Here is a 17,841-nt window from a genome sequence, read left to right as displayed (position 1 = left end):
AGCTGGTCTCTGATATGATGCCTACAGAGATAATGAGATGTCATCTGGGAGGAGCAGGAGGAGATAGAGTGAGGTCATTACCGGATCTTCACCTAAGGCAGTAACAGCCTCTTTAGGCAGGAAGAGCTCCCGTTTTTGATGAGCAAGGAAGGACTTGCCAACTGTGCTGGTTTGCCTGGGGATGAGGGGTTTCCTGCGACACAGGACTGTCAGGACTCAAGACTTGTTTAGGGCATCACAAGTCCTCCAAATCTCCCTACCCACAGATCCCCATTTCCAAATCAACATCCTCCTGTTTCCTAGTCGATACTCTTCACTTTCACATGAGAGTCCTGGTGAGGCTGAGTACAACTCCTGTTAAAATCTGGCAGCCAGCAGGATGAAGTATGACCTTGGGTTTCTGTTATTTCAGCCTTACAGCGAGTAAGGGAGAAGAGACTCTTTCGGCAAAAATAGAGGCATTTTTTTTCTAGTATTTATACGGTGCCTTGAGCTGAGAATTTAAGCCTTTGAACCTAAACTATCTCTTTCTTTATGAATCCATCTCTGTAGAAGCAACCAACCTACTCCACCGTCCTGGATTTCCTCACTTTATACTGCTATATGGCAGCACCCACTTATCAGCCAAAACCTTCCTATCCTTAGCTAATGCAACACATCCATTTTTTACTTCATGTCTGTGTTTTGGGGGGGGTCCCAAAGATATTTCGCTACATTAATTTTTATTAACGTTACATTTTTACCATTCGCATTTAGGTCTTTAATCCATCTAAAGTCTTCCTTTTTATATAAGGTGAGGTGGTAGGTCCACGAGGTAGGTAGCTGTCCCAACCCTGTTACCAAACACTCTTTTCTTTCTGTGTTGAATTTTGTGCTAACTCTGTAACTAATATATTCAGGGGGGGGTCTGTCTGCGAGCTGTTCTATTCCATTCTCCTATATGTTCTCATGACTTTGATGTATATGCAAATATCTTTGATGTAAATGTGAAAAAGCTGGAGGCTTAGTATGAACAAAATGATGTAAAAATATCTCAATACTTTTTACAATATTCTGGACATGTTGGTTTAAATTAAATACATGAACATGAATTCCACCTGTTCCTTCTTTTTATGAGGCCATGGGGCGGGAATTGCTCATGCGACTCACTTTGTTTTTTTCTATTCGACAGTGCTGTTCTAACCGTACTCTAGTGAACAGAGGACAGACTATGGAGAAATGGTAAACATGGATGTACAGTCCTCCTCCTCCACTTACGAGCCCTGTGGACTTGGCACGTTACTTACATGGTCTACTTCCTCAGGGAATTGTGGGGACTACATTAAACAGGATAAGGTACATAGACTACCTGGTACCTGGTTAAGTAATCGTCCAATGTTTGTTTCATTATCCTTCTCTGAGGACAAGGCAGTAGCTCCTTCATAACAGTATACAGCAAATATGACTATACATATATTAAATGAATGAATTTCATAGTGAAATTAGCTATTGAAATATTTTTAAAATTCCAAATTCCCTATCATAGGACTGCCAAGACCCGGCATTGTCATTTTTAAGTGTAATGATATTTTAAGAAAAAAAGACAATTATTTTATAATTTTATTCATTCACTGTTTCTATGCTTTAATAAATCTTTGCATAAGTAAACACATTTAGTTAGAGCTGCAAGACAACATGGAAACTAGACGAGAAACAGGCATTCCAGATCTTTTCAAAGTAACTATATTGAGGAAACTCTTGACTAAACGTTACCTTCAGAAATACCCCTACCCCTTCTACTGACACCTAAAACAACTTGTGTAACCTTCAACTTTTAATGAAATCATGTACTACCATAGTTTACCTTGAACATCTTCTTACACTGTTTAAAAGCATTACTTCAAAAACAAAAAAGCCTCCATATAATTCTATAAATAAATAGTAAATGTTACTGCACCTGAGCTTAAGAATTTACAGTTGTTTCCATTGGTTCAATTATTAACTTCAAAAGTAAAACCTGAAATTAACATTCATTTCTGGGCTGTAACTACTGATAGTGATTAGAATATTTTAATATCTGATGTAAAGATAATTTCTGATATTGGGGAAGTGGTCACAAAACTTTCTTCAAACCCAGAGGAAAGTGAGTTTGCTGTAACACAATGAGCTCTTAATGACCTGAGCTAATCAAGGGGGCTTTAGGCCAGGTCACTCAGCTGGGAACCCAGCTTGCCTTGAGTCTGGGGATGTCTCTCTGAGGATGTCAACTCCACAGGCAGCCCTTTCTCAAGGAGCTCACCCACCCTTCTCAGCTCTGCCCACTTCTCAGGCTGTGCTCAGCCGAAGGCACCAACCTCAGCATAGGGCCATGGTCCACAAAGGCCCAGAAGCAACGGTGTGGAGCTGAGATAGGGCACTTGGTCAGGGGGAAAGAAAGGTGCTTTTACGAAGGGATTTCTGACCGAGGACCAAGGTGATAAGGAGATGGAACAATGTCGAAAGAACATTAAAATCTAAGGCTGCACAAGGCATTGTAAACAGCAGTGGTCTTTCTTAGAAATCTTAGAATTCAGCTGCACAAAAAGAACAGATATAATGTAGGATTGGAATAAAAATACCTGAGGAGTTGTTTTTCTCTAGGCAACAGAGTAAAGTGTTTCTGTTTTTAGCAAAAGTTTGTCTATGCCTAAATTCATTTCGATCTTTTTTTTTTTACAAAGTAGACTTTTAATAAAATGAACAACAAAAGAATTATGGGTTTTAATACTGATATCAATTTATTACTAATTTTAGTCTTCCCCTTAGCTCCCTATGTAAAAATGATGGGTTTTCTCAGTAGTAGTTACAATAGCTTTTAAACAGAACTTGGGCAAAATAATTAAGATAGAAACCGTAAATAATCATAAAGTAAATGAAGCAAAATTGTCTAGTGAGATGTTTATCCTAAAGTATATTAATATTCTTCCATAAATTTTTAGATGGTTAAAGTAAAATTATCTTACTCTAGTGTATTATGAATCATTATAAAAGATTCCAATCTTTGAAAATTATGAAAGACTTCAAGATCTCATTAATGGAGTTAGAAATATCAGCTATTAAGCTACTAGTCAAGTTTGGTCTGTATTTTCTGGGCCTCTTCAGGCCAAGAATAACAATCAGGTAGAATCTGCTCATAATCAGTGCTATACATCTGAGAGTAGACAAATGCTTCCTTGTTTTGGGGTTCAGGATAAACTGTGGCTGTCTTTTCTTGGTATGCATCTTTCACAATCTAGAAATAAGAAAAGAATATTAATTATTTTAATGGATAGAGATGATGGTGAGCACATGTCAGAAATTTTTCATCTGTTTCAGCAACAGATGAATGGATAAAGAAGGTGTAGTATATATATATATAATGGAATGCTACTCAGCCATAAAAAAGAACAAAATAATGCCATTTTCAGCAACATGGATGGACCTAGAGATGATCATACTAAGTGAAGTAAGTCAGAAAGAGAAAGACAAATCCCATATGATATCACTTATATGTGGAATCTAAAATATGACACAAATGAACTTATCTACAAAACAGAATCACGGACATAGAGAACAGACTTGTGGTTGCCAAGGGGGCCAGGGGGAGACGGGTTGGGATTAGCAGATGCAAAGTGTTATATATAGAATGGATAAACAACAAGGTCCTACTGTATAGCACAGAGAACTATATTCAGCATCCTATGATAAACCAAAATGGAAAAGAGGAGAAAAGAAGAATGTGTGGGGGCTTCCCTGGTGGCACAGTGGTTGGGAGTCCACCTGCCGATGCAGGGGACGCGGGTTCGTGCCCCGGTCCGGGAGGATCCCATGTGCCGCGGAGCGGCTGGGCCCGTGAGCCGTGGCCGCTGAGCCTGCGCGTCCAGAGCCTGTGCTCCGCAATGGGAGAGGCCACAACAGTGAGAGGCCCGCGTACCGGAAAAAAAAAAAAGAATGTGTGTGTGTGTGTGTGTGTGTGTGTGTGTGTATGTTTAAGAAATTAACACAACACTGTAAATCAATTATACCTCAATTTTAAAAAAGAATTTTTTATGTATCAAAAAATTAAGTTCTAGGGGCTTCCCTGGTGGCGCAGTGGTTGAGAATCCGCCTGCGGATGCAGGGGACACGGGTTCGTGCCCCGGTCCGGGAGGATCCCACGTGCCGCGGAGCGGCTGGGCCCGTGAGCCGTGGCCGCTGAGCCTGCGCGTCCGGAGCCTGTGCTCCGCAACGGGAGAGGCCACGACAGTGAGAGGCTCGCGTACCACAAAAAAAAAAAAAAAAAAAAAAATTAAGTTCTAATTTATATCTCATCTGTTTCCAAAAAATTAAGTGTATTATAATAAGAACACATAATCACAAAGAAGATATAAAGTGAAGATGCAATTATAAATCATGTAACAAGAGTAGACTACTATATCAGCAAGAAAGGAAAGTGTGAATAGTACAGATTTACTCATGGGTGTTCCAACCAGAATTTCTCAGATAAGTCAGTCTTAATAGCCTTGAAATGACTTGACTGATAATTAACTGAACTAAATACCTTAAAAGCCCTGCTAAGTTTGAACTCCGATACCCTGCAGTTTCAGCAATCGCCCGATTCCGACCACGGCCTCCTACAGAACCTCTTTCTCTCTCCCAGGGTATCCTGATTCTAATCAGCGGGGCTCTGGAGCCAGTCTCGGTGCTCTGTGCCTTGCTGGTATCACAGAACCTTGTCTCCATGTCTTTGTGGCGAGCCCTCAGTGCGGGCTTTCTCCTTTCAGAGCTGTCACCTGCCACGTCATTCCTTTCCTAACCTTACTTGGGCCCATGTGGTTGCACATTATGCTTTTACCCTTTAAAAATCAAAAACGAGCTAAAAAAACCTTAAGTCAATTTCCCCGAAGTCAATTTCAAACCTTCCCCTCCTCGTGTCTCCATTTGACTCTCCTCACTCTGCTGAGAAAATTCCAACTGATCCAAGAGAACGATCTCAACTTCTCTTTTCCTCAACTCCAACTGTCTCCTCCATATCTTCAAACATTCTCTTCCCCTGCTTTCTTTGAGAGGAATGGATTCTCCCTGTTGTCAAAATTAATCACTCCATATGTGCTCTTTAATTCACTCCAGTTTTTAAGAAAGCAATCATTAAGGAGCTACTTGTATGACAGACTTATTTGAATAAGCGTGTTTTGAAGAATATCAGAATGATTTAAGTATCTCTTCTCAACGTAAAATTATGCATTTATGAAAAAACTGAAGTTATAAAGACTGTGCTGCATTATGGAAAAATGTTTACGAAAAAAACATGATCAAAAGTATGTGAATACACCCTTACACGTTATTACAACAGTGTTAGAAAAGAAAGCAAACAAATGAAAACAGACTGCAAGCAAACACACACGCCAAAATGATGACAATGCTTGTTTTAGAAAAGTAGAATATCAGGTATTTTCCTCTTTTCTATTTTCCGGAGTGCCCGTGATATGGTATTACTATGTTTTTAACAGATATCCTTGAGTTACAGTTCACTGACCACAAAATTCAACAGTTTTAACATATAATCCAATTATTTCTATCAATTCAGAGCTGGGCAACTGTTACCACATCCAGTTTCAGAACATTTCCATCACCCCAAAAAGTTCCCCTGTGCCTCTTTTGCAAAGGCTGTATCACTATTATAATAAAATGCTCTGTTTCATTCCTGACACAGACTCTGCAGAAATCCACTCCTCTTTCTGCCCCCAGGACACGCTGTATTAACGACGCTCTCTCTCCGTGAACTCTTCACTCTCTCCTTCTCGTCAACGCCCGACTCTCTGCAAGACGAGAGCTTCACCTGTTACCGCGTGTAGATGACCCACCACCTTAATACCCAGCCTCTCTTTCAGTTTCAGTTTCACCATCTACTGGTTAGAACTGCACAGTTGAACGTACTGGGTTGGCCAAAAAGTTCGCTCGGGATTTTCTGTAAGACGTTACAAAAAAACCACAACGAACCTTTTGGCCAACCCGCTGCCATGGATACCACAAACCTGCAGTCTACTTATATCACCTTCCTTCCTGGAGCTGATTCTTTGTCCAGGTTTCCCGATTTCTGTTTATCCACTCAGCGTTCGTTCCTCTTTCTAGGTGTAATATCTGAGTTTTTCATACTCTCCGGCTGTCTCTCGTCTTCTTACTTACCCCTCTGATCATATGCTACTCCTTTTCATTGAACCCTTCGATATGAACTTAAAGTGATAATGTGATGTTCAGTGTATTAATAATTCAAACTAGTTTAAAACTAGTGGATACAAATTAGGAGAAAACATAAGCATACTCTTTCCTATATTGATAACTCAGCAGATTATCTGAAGGTTTTTTTTTGAAGGATTACTTGGTGTTTCAAGCATCCACCCTGAATCAACACAATAAATCATGACATGAAATCCAAATGGTGTTGTTCTGATAAACTCGCCAATAGCGTCGGTTTTCAGCCAGGAGCAAATGGGCCTCCAAGGGGACACCTGGCAATGTCTGGAGACATTTTCCGTTGTCACACCTGTTGCAGACGCTACTGGCATCTGGTGAATAAGGGCCAGGGATGCTGCTACACATCCGACAACGGCCAAGGCAGCCCCCGCGACAAAGAGCTACCCAGACACATGTGCGTAGCGTGGAGGTTGAGAAACCCCAGTTTCAACATAGGACGATGACGGTGGGCTGAAATACGTCCCCCGAAAATGTTGATGCCTTCACCTCTGGTACCTCAGAGTGGGGCTGTATTTGGAGACAGGACCTCTGAACAGATAACTGAGTTTAAAATGACGCTATTCCGGTGGGCTCCAACCCAAGTTGACTGCTGTTCTTATAAGAACTGAAATCCAGGGGCTGCCCCGGCGGCACAGCGCTTGAGAGTCCGCCTGCCGAGGCAGGGGACGCGGGTTCGTGCCCCGGTCCGGGAGGATCCCACGTGCCGCGGAGCGGCTGGGCCCGTGAGCCGCGGCCGCTGAGCCTGCGCGTCCGGAGCCTGTGCTCCGCAACGGGAGAGGCCACGACAGTGAGAGGCCCACATACCGGAAAAACAAACAAACAAAAAGAACGGAAATCTTGGACACACACAGAGACCCCGGGGATGTGCAAACACAGAAAGGCCACACGAGGACCCGGAAAGGAGGTGGTCATCGACAAGCCAGGGAGACGCCTCCAAAGAAACCAGACCTGCCAACCCCTTCGTGTTAGATCCCTAGCCTCCGTGAGAAAATAAATTTGTAATCTAAGTCACCCAGTTTGTGGCAGTTTGTTATAGCAGCCCTAGTAAATGAATGCAGCTAGCCTGCAAAAAGAGTCAGCGGCTCTCTCGTCCTAGTTGTAGAAAATGTAGGTTCTTCTTGGCTAGGCCCTTGGAGAGCTCACCGGCCATGCCAGCCAGCTTTGAGTTCTCCGCTCTCACCGCTCCGCTTGCTGCCCTGTATAATCAACTGTGATTTGCAAGGTGCTACACATCCACAGAGACATGGATAAGGCAGGTGATTAACGGTCTGTCACTCTACCTTATGTGCAATACTGTGGTGACTATCTCAGTGTCCTATGGGAGATACCAACCAAAAAAAAGGCCTGGTGGAGGAAGCTTAGCTGAAATGAAACCCTGATGAATTACCTGCATTATGGGAGAGAAAGACGATGGGGAAATGAATGATTCAACCCATTTCTAAGGATCAGACATAGTTCCTAAGCTCTGCCAAAGCACCAGGCCTCATTTCTCTGACTTCTGACATAAGAAGTTGATACAGATATTTCAGGGAAGTGGATTTTTAACACCTAAACATGCACATTCAGCCATAGGTGGAAGGGAAGATAATAAGGCTTCAACAAGAGTGGTTTTACCTTTTCTGCAATTTTCAGAGAAACATCTCTAATGGTGTCCAAAGGAGGATAAAGCCGGCCCTCTTCCAAGTGCTTATCTGATACTTGCTGAGCTATAACCTTAAAAAAAAAGAAAGACAAAAAAAATACTTCATACCATAGAATGTGGTGGTTGTGAGGGTAACGGTGAATGGTCGCGGATAAAAGCAGATCCTATTAACGCCATGATCCAAGTGCATCTCTCCCTCTCTCAATGGAAAAACTGAGCTCAGAGAGGCTTGGTGACTGGCGGGAGAAGACAAATAGTGAAAAAGATGGAGATGAGCGTCTGGGTTTCCTGTTAACCCAGTTCCTTTTCTACTGTACCATGACATGCTGGCAGCTTTCTTGTTGGATGCACTAGAGGGACAGGGGGAAGAAAGGTAAGGAAGGCAGAGGAGGATGAGAAAAGTGATGGAAAAGGACCCTGAAAACAGAGGAGGGGAGAGGCTGGTCAGGCCTTGCTCCCAGCTCACATAACTCTTGCACGGGAGGTAGAGCAGGAGGCTGAGAGAGCTATTTCTGACTCACATGGCAAGCAGGATACAGATTCTGGATTATCCAAATCACCTAACTAGCCTCAGCCTTTGCTGTTCCCAAACCATTCCCTATTTCTAAAGGAAACAGTGTAGACACGAAAATGGGCTACAAGGGTAGATCTTGCGTTAAATATTCTTATCACATACACATTCATAATAATAATAAAGAGGGTGGGGGGCTTCCCTGGTGGCGCAGTGGTTGAGAGTCCGCCTGCCGATGCAGGGGACGCGGGTTCGTGCCCCGGTCCGGGAGGATCCCACGTGCCGCGGAGCGGCTGGGCCCGTGAGCCGTGGCCGCTGAGCCTGCGCGTCCGGAGCCTGTGCTCCGCAACGGGAGAGGCCACAGCAGTGAGAGGCCCGCGTACCACAAAAAATAATAATAATAATAAGAGGGTGGGAAAAAAACTTCTGGAGGTGATAGATTTGTGTATGGCATGGATTGTGGTGATGGTTTCAAAGCTGTATACTTACTTATCTCAATTCATCAAGTTGTAAGATACATGGCTTTTTGGTATGTCAATCACACCTCAATAAAGTAGCTTAAAAACATGAGGCAAACTGACATTACGTGCTTCCTGATGTGATTCACTGAGAAGGATTCAATTATTAGGCAAACCTAAACCAAACCCTATAACCATACAACTTAAATTAAACCGTGAGGAACACTGTAAAAAACAACTGGCCTGTACTCTTCAAAATGTCATTGCCATAAGAGAAACAGGAAGGCTGAAGTGCTCTTGCAGATGAAAAGAGTAGTCTCGAGGCTGTAAAGGTTTTTTTATGTATAACTTGCAAATCTGAATTTGGATTCTAGGTTAGATAATAGTATTATATCAACGTCAAAGTCACCTGGGTTTTCAGTTATCCAGCGACTGACATGAGTCGGTTTTGCCCAGATGCTGTCGTCAGAGGGGATCTCTCTAGAGCCCTCTGGGCAGAGAGCAGGAAGGGTGGGGCGAGGAGGAAGAGAGAGCACAGAGCAGGTGACTCGGGAGGAGGGTGTGAGGGTGGGAGGCCCAGGCTTGCCTCCAGATGTGAACAGGAGGGAGGAGACTGTCCCAGGCGGCTGTACAGGCCGCTCAGACCCCAGGAAGCATCAGAGGTCCAGGAGACTGTCCAGAGGACCGAGAAATCCAAAAATCTCTTTGTGATGTAAAAATGTGCAGGAACACTCTTTGAGATTGGTGCCAACCCATGAGGTTACTAGTTTCGTAAGAGATCCAATTAGTACTTTGACAGTAATCCTAACAGTTACTAGATTTGGGGTGGGCAAACAAAACATTCTCCTAGATCTCTTACATGCTACTTTTGTTAACCACAAAACATAATCTAGACAAGAACTTTCTTCTTTTTGCCCCCTCTAGAGGTGTGTCTGTGGCATTGTATTTCTTCTCACTGATAAATACTACTGACTACTAGTTCTACTTAATTCAATAAGCATCTACCAAGTTTCTGCTACGTGCTTCAGTACTGCGCTAGGGCTACTGGTGTTCTGAAAGAAGTACATGGGAGACCTTCTGTCTTTAGAGAAGATAACATACAATTTAAATATAAGGCAAGACTTGATGGTTTAATACGTGAAACTCTCGAGAGCATCATACAACTAGGAATCAAATGAAGTGTTTGCTGAAGACAGCCATGGCTAAGGGGAAAGCTCAAAATGAGTCAGAGAGGCCACAGAAGGACCCAAGGACGAGGTGGGAGTTAAGCCGTGACCTGAAGACAGGCTTAGGCGGGTGGAGAACGAGTCTCGGAGTTTTCCAGGCAGGATGACACACAGGACGGTTACGTGGCTGTTCACATGCCTGGGGCGTTTACAGGCTTTGGGTTGAGGGAGGGTAAAAAGAACATCAGGCTTCTAAGCTTCGGTGCCTGCTTAGAAAGGGGGTGTCACGAACGGAAATGTGGATACTGAGGGCGAGGGGAGATAAGAAGCGGTTTTCCACAACTGTGTTTAGGGAAATAGCAGGGCATTTTGGTGGAAATACCCATCAGGTCACTGGAGATGTGGTGAAAGATAAGAATTGGGATACACAGACTTGGCCCCTTGTAGAATGACACTGATGGAAATAAGAGAATGCGTGAGATCTCTGAAAGGAGACTTTAAACGGAAAGAGAAAAAAGTGAGGACAAAAAACTGAACGCTAGGAAGCAGCTTAGTCACCAGGAACTTGAGGGACGTCCCTGGAGGTCCAGCGGTTAAGACTTCGCCTTCCAATGCAGGGGTACGGGTTCGATCCCTGGTCAGGGAGCTGGGATCCCACACGCCTTGCGGCCAGAGGCCCAAAACATAGAACAGAAGCACCGTTGTGATAGGTTCAATAAAGTCTTTAAAAAAAATGGTCCACATCAAAAACATCTTTTTAAAAAAAGGGGGGCGGGGGGACTTGAAAGGGAGACAAAGAAAACAATGAGGTGGCATGAGAAACAGGAAAGTCGTGTTGAAGCCTAAGAGGAGAACGGTGGAAAGGCCAAGATTCAGCCGGAGAGATGGCTGGCTATGATAAGAGTAACAGCAGTAACCTCACCACATCTTACTGTTTTCCTTCAGAGGTGTTGGAGGGTAATTATTACTTTCCCTGGGTAGATTTACTGGAACGACTTTTTTTTTTTTTTTCCATGAAATTTGTCACTAGAGGGTGCTGGAGTTATTTAGGAAAGGACAGACTGGCTGCCACGAGAAAAAGATCATCTTTCTTCTTCTGCTGTGTCCGCGATAAAAGACAATGAGTACACTTCCCTTCATGTAAGGACAACTTTGAAAAGCCCTCCTAAGTGATTAGACGCCGACTTGGCTTTACAAGATTTCTTGAGTCAGAGAAGCTCGAAGACACCAGCCGTCGTGCTTTTAATGCAGCGAAGAAAAGGAAAGGAGCACTAGGGCTGGCCGACCTCTGTTCACACAGAGAGACACCAAGGCGCGAAACCCCGGGTTTAGGCTCCTTGAGATCACACCAATAACATAAAAATCTTGCACAACGCAAAGCACCGTCTGCTTGCATGGTGGAAATGTGTGAGCGTTAATCAGGGTTTATTTGGTGGGCTTCAACACGCTGTACAACACGCTTTATTTAGCGTGTTGTACAGCGGTTTAATTCCGAGAGAAGAGATTCCCTCAAGTTTCTCCTTCACGAATTGCATCCTCCTCAGACGTATCAACCAGGTGAACATTCCGATCACCCAAAGCTCGTGATTTTACAAGTATCGGTCCAACCGCCGTGTCACCCCCCGGAGGCTTGCGAGGCGAGGGGAACGGGCAGGAGCCTTGGGTTCAGAGCACCTCGCGCACCTTTGTCTCTGACCTAAGAGTTTTGTGTCTTTGGCCAGCATCTGTGGATCCGTGGCAGGCTGACTTGTTAGCCTGCGGGTACGGTGAAATTTCAGACCCTTCACAGTTCCAAAGAGTAGCTTAAGCGAGCATCCTTACCGGCTCTGCTCTGTGCCGTTCTGGGAATGCTTCCTGGAGGCCCACCGAAGAGCACACCTCCGTCCTTTGAAAGACTTTACAAACACCGAATTCTCTGTTTGAATTTCGTCTCTGCTTGAAACACTAGAGTGGTTTCTGTATCCTACGCTGCACCCTGAATAATAAACACTTCACTATGCCAAATCAGACTGTCATTTTTTTCCCCCATAATGCTTATATTAGTACAGTACTACAAAGATGATTAGATAGATAGATATTGGAGGTATGTTCTTTTTTTTAACTTTTTATTCTATATTGGAGTATAGGTGATTAACAATGTGGTGTTCGTTTCAGGTGTACAGCACAGTGATTCAGCTATACATATACATGTAGCTATTCTTTTTCAAATTCTTTTCCCAGTTAGGTTGTTACAGAATATCGAGCAGAGTTCCCTGTGCTGTACAGTAGGTCCTCGTTGGTTATCCATTTTATTTATTTATTTTTTTGTGGTACGCGGGCCTCTCACTGTTGTGGCGTCTCCCGTTGCGGAGCACATGCTCCGGACGCGCAGGCTCAGCGGCCATGGCTCACGGGCCCAGCCGCTCCGCGGCACGTGGGATCTTCCCGGACCGGGGCACGAACCCGTGTCCCCTGCATCGGCAGGCGGACTCTCAACCACTGCGCCACCAGGGAAGCCCGGTTATCCATTTTAAATATAGCCGTGTGGACATGTCAATCCCAAACTCCCTATCTATCCCTCCCCTTACGCTTCCCCCCGGTAACCATAAGTTTGTTCTCTAACAGACTGTCATTTTAAATCTTCAAAATGCCAGCATCAGGAATTCCCTGGCAGTCCAGTGGTTAGGATCCAGTGCTTTCACTGCTGGGGCCCAGGTTCAACCCCTGGTTGGGGAACTAAGATCCCGCAAGCCACGCAGTGTGGCCAAAAACAAAACAAACAAAAAGCCATCATCTAGGTAGGTTCTCCATGGAGAAATATTTACCACCTCCTCCATAATTTGGAAACAAAATTGTTACTGTCTCATTACTGTCACAGAACATAATCGTGAAGGTTAAAAAAAAAAACATAGGTTTCTTTTCTCATACACTGTGGATGGGAATGTAAATTGGTGCAGCCACTGTGGAAAACAGTATGGAGGTTCCTCAAAAAACAAAAAGTAAAAGTACCATAGGACCCAGCAATTCCACTCTTGCGTATATATCCAGACAAAGCTATAATTTGAAAAGATACTTGCACCCCTATGCTCACAGCAGCATCATTTACAATTGCCAAGACATGGCAGCAACCTAAGTGTCCACCAACAAGTGAATGGATAAATAAGATGTGGTATATACGTACAATGAAATACTACTCAGCCATAAAAAGGAATGAAATTTTGCCATCTGCAGCAACGTGGATGGAGTTGGAGGGCATTATGCTAAGTGAAATAAGTCAGACAGAGAAAGACAAATACTGTCTGATGTCACTTATATGTGGATCTAAAAAATACAACAAACTAGTGAGTATGACAAAGAAGAAGCAGACTCACAGATACAGAGGACAAACTAGTGGTTACCAGTGGGGAGAGGAAAGCGGGGAGGGCCAAGATAGGGGTAGGGGAGTAAAAGGTACAAACTTTTAGGTATAAAATAAGCTACAATGGGCCTCCCCGGTGGCGCAGTGGTTGAGAGTCCGCCTGCCGATGCAGGGGACGTGGGTTCGCGCCCCGGTCCGGGAGGATCCCACGTGCCACGGAGCGGCTGGGCCCGTGAGCCGTGGCCGCTGCGCCTGCGCGTCCAGAGCCTGTGCTCCGCAACGGGAGAGACCACAGCAGTGAGAGGCCCGCGTACTGCAAAAATAAAAATTAAAATTAAAATAAAATAAGCTGCAAGGACATATTGTACAGCATGGGGGATACAGCCAATATTTTATAATAGCTATAGATGGAGCATAACCTTTGAAAACTGTGCATCACTAGGCTGTACACCTGTAACTTATATAATACTGTACATCAACTGTACTTCCATTTTTAAAAGCCCTCTTTGAAGGAGTCAGAACACAGTCCTTCTGCTGGCTGCTGAGGAACAATCTTTCCGAGTGACTCAGTGTGAACTCTCTCCTGGGAAAGAGTTGATCTCCTCTGGACTTCACACCTTCTAGGGAGTGAGCTGGGATACTAAATAAAGAAAACAGCAGACAACCTACAACGAGCTGATTTGAGATGTTGCAGCCCTGGCGAACGCAGAGCAGCTTACAATACCTCAGCAATGGTGAGAAAAATCTTATCCGTGATGTGCCTCAGTCCACACGCCACCACACCAAGAGCAACTCCAGGAAACACGTAGGAATTGTTGCCTTGGCCAGGATACAGGGTCTGTCCACTGGGGAGAGTGACAGGGTCAAAAGGACTGCCGCTGGCAAAAATAGCACGACCCTGCAACACAGACACACAGCTGTAAGAGGAGGCAGGCTCCCTTCAAACAAAAGGATTGTCAGAGAGTGATTCAAGTAGTGAGTAGTTAGAAAGAAGTCTGATTTTTCATCGACTTCCTAGTAAGTGTGAACAAGCTATCACGACGCCGGCAGTAAGTTCTGGAGTAAAGTGATTATTTCTGTTCTCTGTCTTCCTCCCTATTCCTAGGAGAAGCATGCAAAGCACAGGAGACCTCAACCCCTGAGTGCCTTTAGAAGCGTTCAGGCTTCTAAAACAGGGATAGAAAACCCTCAACAAATAAAACACTACAACCTAAGAAATGCATTTGAAAAGTCTAAAAAAAAGCCCTACATCCCCAAAGCATGGTTTAAATGGTAATAGACTGGGTTATAAATTTCATCCCTCTTATACCTGGATTCTAAATCCATTATGATATTAATATTAACTTATTCATTTTTAACAAATGTCATACTATACCTTTTCTATAAAGTAAAGTATAACATGATGCAGCCTTTTCAGGATATAAAAAGAGGAAAATAGATGAGAAAAAAATAGAAATTCTCATCTAGGTGTTTATCAGACACTGTTATGTCTTGCACAAATTAGGTTTTGTTTTCAGACAAGTGTGATACCTGCAAGTCTGCTTTGTTTAGCAGATAAAGTGTTTTGTTACAAGCCAATTTCTAATGTAACTAAATTATCATTTGATATATATACCTTTGAAAATTATATCTGAGAAAGAGACCTGCAACATGATACACACACGTGTTTACTGCCCTCCTCTCCTTCACTCCTCCTGCCAATAGCATCATCCTATTTTACGGAGGAATGGTATTAAATAAATGACAGACAGCTAAATATCCTCATATATAGAGATTGTTAATATGGAGAAGGAAACCTCTCCATATCGTGTTTGGTATAATTACAGTTTTTCAGAATTCAACAGTCTTTTCGTATTTTTAACCTTTCCTAGTGACTTTTCACCTGTGCCTGAAGCAGCAGAGACTCACGTCCAGCAACAGATAGCCCCTTTCTTGTTCTGTAATCCTTTGGCTAAACCAACGTTTTCAGCTTCAAAATGACTTTTTTTTTTTAATTTTTATTTTTTATTTTTTAACATCTTTATTTGAGTATAACTGTTTTACAATAGTGTGTTAGTTTCTCTTTTACAACAAAGTGAATCAGTTATACATATACATATGTTCCCATAACTCTTCCCTCTTTTGTCACCCTCCCTCCCACCCTCCCTATCCCACCCCTCTAGGTGGTCACTAAGTCCAGAGCTGATCTCCCTGTGCTATGCGGCAGCTTCCCACTAGTTATCTAATTTGCATTTGGTAGTGTGTATATGTCCCTGCCACTGTCTCACATCGTCACAGCTTACCCTTCCCCCTCCCCATATCCTCAAGTCCATGCTCTAGTAGGTCTGTGTTTTATTCCCATCCTACCACTAATCTCTTCATGACTTTTTTTTTTTTTTTTAGATTCCATATACATGTGTTAGCATACGGTATTTGTTTTTATCCTTCTGACTTACTTCACTCTGTATGACAGATTCCAGGTCTATCCACCTCAAAATGACTTTTAATTTTATACATAGCAACATAAGAGCATTAGGCAAAATCATAAGAAAGAGTTTAGGCCATTTATATCAGACACATTTGAAGTTAAAAAAAAAAAAACAACTATAGAAATTTGGCTAATTTTGTTTACATCGATTATAGGTGAATCTATGAAATTCTGAGGCCTTTTGAAATATGCCAAAACAAAATATTTAATTAAACACTTATTTATTATGTGCCTATTATGTGTAATGCACTATGCTAAAATTTTGTTATCGTTTTTTTTTTTTTTCTGCGTTAAGGATTTTAAGGACTGAGTTCCATGAGGCAGATTCCGCAATCTAGAGATGGGGTAAAAACTGACATCACTGAGGATACTGATGCCGTCCCAGATAAGAGAAATAAACAGCGGAGGAGCTCCTTTGCAAAATTTCCTCAATTCTAGTAATAAGCGTTTAAAGATACAGTATTAAAGAAGTAGAGCCATCCAGTTTTATCTGTGCGGTTATATTTATGCATTGAGTTAGATTTAGGCAGAGTGACATAACTCTGTCTTGTTTATCTTTTCCAGTTCATTTTAGATTTCTTTCCAAAATAGTGTTAGATATCTGTGACTCAACTTCTGTTTTCTTGTAATGACATTTTCAAGTCTTTGAAGGAAGAAAAGGGCTCTTGTCAACACGTTGGTCAAATATGTATTAATACAAGCCCAGTATAAAATAAGTCACTTTTTTGGAAACAGTAAAGTACTGAAGCTTTGAGGACTCCTATCCCAACCAGGCTGGGTGTCAAAATAATTGCCCAAATGCTCCACCCATGCCATCAAAATCCAAACCCAGGAGGAGTTAGCAAAGCAGGAATAAGACTGTGGTTTTATATTGTGTGCTTCAATGTTTGGGAATAGCTAGTTAAAAGCTATTTTAATCAGTATCTAGGATCGAGCTTTTTCCTTTTTAACTTTTATGTTGAAGTCTTAGATACTTCCAAAGCACTTAAGGAAAATTATCAGTAAAACATTACAAAGTTTATTTTGTTTTATTGAAGAACAGGATTTATACAAGACTCTAAAAAAGGATATGGTTCTTATCCTTCATGACCTGTTCATTGTTCTTTCAGTCTTGGTTCTAAAATGTTTAAAGGTTAACCGGTAAGCACCTTAGATACCCTGGGGTCCCTTATAAAGAATCACACTTTGACTATTAAAATATCAGTTCCATTTCTGCTTTACCTTGGTCAGTTTATAGCACTGCTCTGCAGTACATTCTGCTTTGCTAGTTGGATTACTCAAAGCAAAAATAATAGGCCGTTCATTGAAGGTTGCCATGTCTTTGAGAATTTGCTCTGAGAACGCACCTCTAATCGCAGCAACTCCTAATGTAGAAACGAGAAACCAGTGAATAGGAGTATCATTGGTTAGTTGATCCAGTGCCCCCCAAAACCATGAGACATGTCACTTTGCAATACCCCCTAAACAAAATATAGAATATTTGTATTAAAGTGACCAAAAAGAGATGTTCGTTAATGCCAACAACCTTTAAGGTTACAAATCTACAAGTATCGACGAAAAAAATAGCTTTAACATTTGACTCATTAATAAATTTAGTGACCAATCACTAGGAATTCTGACGACAGGCAATTGTATCAGGAGATAAATGTGTCTAATATATGCTATGTCTCTGTAAGCAATTCCAGAAGTATATTTCGGCCTCTCAGGCTACAAAGCAAAATCATATTTTATCGTCCGGCGCTCACACTTAAGACAATCATCGAAGTCAACGATAAAACTGAAGTATGACTCGCTGAAAAGAAGTGAGCAGCAGAATAAAGCTATTAGCATAATGAAAACGTAAAAAGTAAGATTCCTGATGGAACGTATTTTATACAAAACCACGCTAAAGGCTTACTACTGCCCATTAACTCCTGTCATGGAGTATTTGTCTTTATTATGGTCCTCATCATTATTCGCAATATTGTCATCTGTTTCACAGGAGCTTCTAGAAATGGAGTATAATTCCAAGTAAGGGTCGACATTATAG

The 17,841-nt window shown here is 42.5% G+C and overlaps 1 protein-coding gene across 2 annotated transcripts in view; it reads right to left on the bottom strand.

The window, feature by feature from the left end:
- Positions 1-1,585: 1,585 nt before the first annotated feature.
- Positions 1,586-17,841, bottom strand: part of ME1 (malic enzyme 1) — a 185,806-nt gene continuing 169,550 nt past the window's right edge. For both annotated transcript variants that reach the window (XM_059083903.2, XM_067011227.1), the window contains exons 11-14: positions 17,034-17,176; positions 14,070-14,243; positions 7,846-7,944; positions 1,586-3,250 (exon numbers count right to left, since the gene is read on the bottom strand). In XM_059083903.2, the coding sequence (XP_058939886.1) occupies positions 3,083-3,250; positions 7,846-7,944; positions 14,070-14,243; positions 17,034-17,176 (584 nt within the window). In that variant the 3' untranslated portion in view covers positions 1,586-3,082. The remainder of the gene's footprint in view (positions 3,251-7,845; positions 7,945-14,069; positions 14,244-17,033; positions 17,177-17,841) is intronic.

The sequence above is a fragment of the Kogia breviceps genome, chromosome 13 (assembly GCF_026419965.1).
Source record: "Kogia breviceps isolate mKogBre1 chromosome 13, mKogBre1 haplotype 1, whole genome shotgun sequence".
Lineage (NCBI taxonomy): Eukaryota > Metazoa > Chordata > Mammalia > Artiodactyla > Physeteridae > Kogia > Kogia breviceps.
Note: the sequence above shows the minus strand (reverse complement) of the source record. Positions and strands in the feature narration are given on the sequence as shown.